Raw genomic sequence first — 5,917 nt, 5'->3', positions numbered from 1 at the left:
CTGCCATTTTGGGGGTTTTACGTCAATTGATGATTTCTCGGCAGAGTTCCACGTTTGGTCCTTTATTTTCAAATTGTTGAGGGAAAAAGAGACTCAAAAAATATGATTATTGAATGATTAGTAAATAATGATAAAAGATTATGATTGGTAAATATTGGTAGATGGTGAAAAATAGCATTGTATTTGGTTTGATTTTTAGAAATAAGATTAAGTAAGAGTTTATAATTTATGTACCAAAAATATCCTTTTATTTTTTTAAATTAAATTAATAACTAGTTTTTAGATCTTCTCCATATTTTCACCTCATTCGTGAAGAAAAACCTAGCCAAGAGACACTATGTTCAAACTTCAAATCTCGTTGCGTCGATCTACAAAAAGGGAGTTTGAAAACATAAAAAAAACATCAAACTGGATCAACCAATATTTTCACCCCTCCAACTTCCACGACCAACTATTACCTTACTTGAGAAGAACAAAAAAAAAAAAAAACACAGAACCCAAATCACGAAAGTGCAAACCCACCTCCAAATAAGTGAGTTTGACCTATCGAAAGAGTACAAAAACCAAAATACAAAATGCTCAAGTTGACAGAAGCCCGTTAAACTAAAGCTAAAATTTGGGGAAAATCGGATTCAAGAATGACTCCAGTATGTCAATTCCCAGAACCAACATCACCAATACTCTATCTTCTGAAAATTTCTGCATCGATGTAATAAAATAAGACATCAGAAAACACAGTTTTCTTACCCCCCACATCACAAACAACTTTCTCGTGAACTGATTTTTTGAGCGGAAGAAGGTTTACCGAGAAGAATAAAACCTAACGAACCCATTTTTCTTCTTCAATGTCGGCTAAAACGACAATCTCAATTGGATGTGTGGTTTATCGATTTTAGAGGGGAAGGGTATAATTGGAATTTTTTGAGGTGATAAAGCCATGATTAACTTAGAGCCCTTTTGGATTTTGTAGAGATTTTTTAAAATAAGTTTTTTTAAAAGTTACAATTTTTGGCTTTTAAAAAAGCTCTAATTTTGACTTAAAAAAGTGCTTAATTTAAGCACTTTTTTAAGTCAAAATTAGAGCTTTTTTAAAAGCCAAAAATTGTAGCTTTTAAAAGCACTTATTTTAAAAAATCTCTACAAAATCCAAACGTTAAACACTTTTTTGGTCAACCAAACACCTTGTTAACTGAAAAGCACTTAAAAAAGTGCTTTTTTGGCCTAGCTTTTGAAACCAAACGAGGTCTTATATTAGGGTGTGAGGATGGTTTATTTAACCAACCTTAATATCACTTTATCCTTCCACAAATGAATTGCCTTGTATTAGTAAACAGTCTACCAAACAGTTGATTACAATATAACTCACCCACAATCTCACTTTATCATGGCTACCAAACGCAGCCTTAAGGGTATAATAGTCAATTTTGCATTGCAAAAATCCTAAAATATAGTTGGGGCACGTACGCGTCTATTTGGAAATTTGAAGGGTTAACATGACTATTAATTTAGTGGTTAATGAGATACTACACTAACGCTGTGTTTGGTTCAATTGATAGGATTATTAAATGATTATTAAATGAATGATAAAAGAAATGATAAATAAGGATTGATAATTTGTGTTAAAAATAGTATTGTGTTTGGTTTGATTTTTAGAAATAAGATTAAATAATGGTTTAAAAGTTTTTGCCAAAAATACCATTTATATTTTATTGGATGAGTGATTTTTAGATTGGAGGAAAAGGGTAATTATGAAATTTATGAGTAAGATAAAAACAAGGATAAATAATACTAGGGTGAGAGGAGGGTTTAGTTAACCTACTATAAAACAACTTTATCCTTTCTAGGTTAGATTAGCTTGTTTTAATAAAAATCCTACCAAACAATGGATTAAATAAAAAATTACCCACAAACCTACCTAATCCTTTGTACCAAACACTGCGTAAGGATAATATCTAAATCATGCATCTAATGGTTCGTATTTTTACGAGAGAATTACATTTTTTGTCCTGTAATTTGCACATTTTTCATTTTTGGTCATGTTAAAAGTAAATTTACAATTAGTCCTTTAAGTTGCATTCTTTTTTCATTTTTGTCCTATTAACATTGAATTCGCATTTTTAATCATGTAACTTACATGAGTTTTTCATTTGAAGTTTTATTAACACTGAATTTACATTTTTAGTCCTGTAAATTGCATTTTTTTTTCATTTTTAGTCCTGTTAACACTGATTTTTTATTTTTTTGTCCTGTAACTTTCATATATTTTTATTTTTTTTTATTCATATTATCGATGGATTTACATTTTTAATTACATAAAATGAATATTTTTTGTATTTTTAATCATAATATATTATGATTTACATATTTTAAAACTTTTAAAATTTAAATGAATTAAATAAAAAAACAATCAACTAAAATTATTCAAAATATTTTTACACTAAATACCATCTTATAAAATACATAATATAAATAAAACTATAAATAATACTATTAAAAATAAAAATTCACCTTTAATATGACTACAACTAAAAAAAATATACGGAAGTTGCAGGACAAAAAAAATGAAAATTCAATGTTAACGGGACTAAAAATTAAAAAATACAAGTTACAAGACTAAAAATTTAAATTCAATTTTAAGAGGACTTAAAATGAAAATAGCATGTAAGTTACAGGAATAAAAATGCGAATTCAATGTTAATAGGACCAAAAAAAAAAAAAAGAATGCAAGTTACAGGACAAAAATTTCAAATTTAATTTTAACAAGACCAAAAATGGAAAATGTGCAAATTAAAGGACAAAAAATGTACTTTTCCCGTATTTTTACACATAGACGTAATTAATGATATATTATTGACGTGACAAATCATGAGACATTAGATCTATTATTGGAATAATACTCATATGCTAGATTGACTTACCCTAATTTAGTACAGGGGTTATGTGCCACATAGACTTACCACAGGGTGTTGTAATGTCATTAGTCCACTAAAATGGTAGTTATATTTGTTTCAACGGTTTAAAAATTAGATCAATGAGCTCCTGTGAATAGATTTATTTTTTAATATTTTTATCAATATATTAAATATTTGTTGTATAATTTGAGTTTAAAATTATTTATCATTATATAATTTTAAATAAAATATGATTTTTTTAAAAAATTAATCACTAAAGAAAATTGAAAATTAAGGAGTGCCTAATCAAAATTTAATAATATTAATTGAACTTAGTAACAATTTAAATTAAGGATAAACTTGAGTTTTTAATTTGATAATGTATCAATTAAATAATTTTCAATAACTCATATACTAATTTAATATGTTATCAATAATTCTTGTATTAAAATGATTTTAAAACTATAACAAAAGTTTCTTTTAAAGACAACCAATCCCTTTCAGAGAAAAATCTATGCTAACCCAAGGGCAGATGCAACAGCTGTATCTATTCAATTATCTAATACAGCTGTATCTATTCTCAATTATCGAAAGTCTTCATATTAATCCTCCTTGTAATAGGATCTTGAAAATAACTTCAAATCTCTCTTAGGTTTAGACTCATCCATGTTGGATCTAACTTAAGACATTTGTCATTTTTTCATGTCATTTCAAATTAAAAAAACATTATTCAACTCATCAAATTTGAGTCCAGATGAATTAATTATTAACACAATCGAACGATTGTCCAATCTCGCATCAAGATCCAATTATGGCCACAAGAATAATTGGTTCCGAGTTATAACAAGTGATAGTTTATAGTATGTTCATGAAAACACGAAACATATTACGCAACCAGCAAACACACAAGCCTTTATACGATGGCAGAGCATGGCAACATAACCAGCCGGAAACAAGCTACTTGGATAACGTATATACACAGCTATGTACAAGATCACAACTCTTCCACACATCCTCAAGACTTTCTACGGATCCATAAACTAGGTAATTAAAGACCAAGCCTACTCAGAGCTCACAGGTCGTAAGGAGGAGGAGGGCTCCGGGGTCCGATTCCGCTAGCCCTTTCATAAGCAAAAGATGCCGATTTGCGCCTAAACCGAAAGGCTTCTCTCCCTCCACCTAACCAACATTTATCACCATCAACAATTATTATTATTATGAAAATATATGAACAACCGGGCATATTGAACAAATTAACGTTTTTCTTTTAAAGCAATCTGAACTAATTACAGAACCCTAAATTGGATATCCTGTTAAAGTATAAATACTAAACCACCAACAAATTGAAGTTACATGTTCTTTCAAACGATCGAGACCACCCTTTCAAGAGTTCCTCTCAAACCTACTTACCTTTGTTGACTCAGATTAAATATTTTCTTGCCAAAACCCATTTGATCTGATATATATATTACTCCATTAAGATTGTAAATTACACACACAATGAATATTCATCCTACTTGAGTGGGAACGATATATTTGTAAAGAATTGATTGATATGAGAATTCAAACCTTACCAGAGAAAGGAGATACCGGCGGAGTAGATCCGGCCGGAGAAACTGGCGGCGAGTCTTTCATACTAAGTTGTTGCGGCTTTACTATCATAATACTTCTTGTAACCCTCGTCGCATCCTCCGCTGCCTCTTCTCCCAATGATCTTCGATTTAAACCTTCAGATTCTTCATCGAAGAACATGGAAAGGGATCAAAAGATATCAGATCGGCTTTAAATTATAATCAAAAACCAACTCTACGTAGTTGATTTTGATAATTACCAAAAGCTAGCCATCAAAATTACTGCACATCAGAGAATAAAAGTATCCATATCATTTATCCTATGTATATTCAGCCACTAACACTTATTATATGTAAAATTTCATTAACTATTCCAGCAGATCCATGGATTAATAATTCCGAATTACACTGATTTTTCGCACTTAATTTCAGCTGAAGATCATATAAACTACGGCGTACCCTTGCCGGAGTTAGATCCGAAGCTGAAAGTTGAGTGTTTTCTGAGTTTCCCCAGGCCGTTATCCGGCAGGGGGCCGGCGACGGTGTCGTCCCAGAGCTGGTCTAGTAGCCCCATGTGCGCAGTTTAAGAGGTTCCCAGCGCAGATTAGCAAGAGGACTTATATTTTAGTCTTCTACGCGTTGGAGTGAGTGCAGATATTTATCGAGTGAAATGGCTTTAAACGTCGAGCGGATCTTTTGGATCATGCGAGATTTGGACCGTCAGATGGAATCTGAAAGATCTGAAATGACATGGACGGTCGATCATTAAGCACGTTAAAGTAGATAAGATCGACGCGACGGGGATGGGCTTATGCTACGTTGCCACGTGGCGCTTTTTCATTGCTATAGAGAGCAAGTAATAGTAATCATGGTCATTTATCAGTCACCACAGCGAGTGCGCATTTTCACTGCATAAGTTTTAGGAGCCCGTATACAAGCTTATTTTTATTATGGTGATATAAAAATCCAAAAAAGAAAAAAACATAAACTCTAGTTTTCTCCTCTCCCCGTACCCCCTATGTTTTGCAAATTCACTCTCAATTTATATGGTTTTTTGTGTTTTCTTCGATACAGAGCATATAATCGCATTCTCGGAATCTGAATTATTCCATACTAACAAAACAAAAAGAAGTTTTATTCAATTTTTTAAATCATCATCTAAGCTTAAATATTTTAATGTTGATGCGTATACGGTATATACTAATCTTATGAAATTTTCTTGTGAGATATTGCAATGCTTTTTCAAAAGAACGATATATGATGATGAGTATCCGTAAAGTGTACGTCGTTTTCGATGAGTTAGAAACACGACGTTTAGGCGTAAGGGTTTGAGGAAGAGAAAATCTGTTTTCAGATTCAAATGAATATTTGATGTGTTTTGGAGTCGAAATCATGAGGGTGAATTTGATAAAAGGGTGTTTTGATGCATACTGAAGGTCTATTCATAGGGGATAT

General features: G+C 31.2%; 1 protein-coding gene across 3 annotated transcripts; it reads right to left on the bottom strand.

Annotated features, from left to right (window-relative positions):
- Nucleotides 1–435: 435 nt before the first annotated feature.
- LOC140881135 (dormancy-associated protein homolog 3-like) lies at nt 436–5,106 on the bottom strand. 3 transcript variants are annotated; one of them, XM_073286198.1, is made up of 3 exons: nt 4,922–5,106; nt 4,461–4,627; nt 436–699 (listed from the first exon to the last, which is right to left on the bottom strand). In XM_073286198.1, the coding sequence occupies exons 1-3, from the start codon at nt 5,034–5,036 to the stop codon at nt 610–612; spliced, it is 372 nt and encodes a 123-aa protein (XP_073142299.1). In that variant the 5' UTR covers nt 5,037–5,106; the 3' UTR covers nt 436–609. The 3 variants fall into 3 exon arrangements, with proteins under 3 accessions (XP_073142299.1, XP_073142297.1, XP_073142298.1); XM_073286196.1 differs by lacking the exon at nt 436–699 and adding an exon at nt 3,776–4,070 and having other exon boundaries at nt 4,922–5,105; XM_073286197.1 differs by lacking the exon at nt 436–699 and adding an exon at nt 3,776–4,070 and having other exon boundaries at nt 4,466–4,627; nt 4,922–5,097.
- Nucleotides 5,107–5,917: the final 811 nt, after the last annotated feature.

Source organism: Henckelia pumila, chromosome 2 (assembly GCF_033568475.1).
Source record: "Henckelia pumila isolate YLH828 chromosome 2, ASM3356847v2, whole genome shotgun sequence".
In the NCBI taxonomy this organism is placed as follows: domain Eukaryota; kingdom Viridiplantae; phylum Streptophyta; class Magnoliopsida; order Lamiales; family Gesneriaceae; genus Henckelia; species Henckelia pumila.
This window is presented reverse-complemented; position numbering and strand designations above follow the sequence as displayed.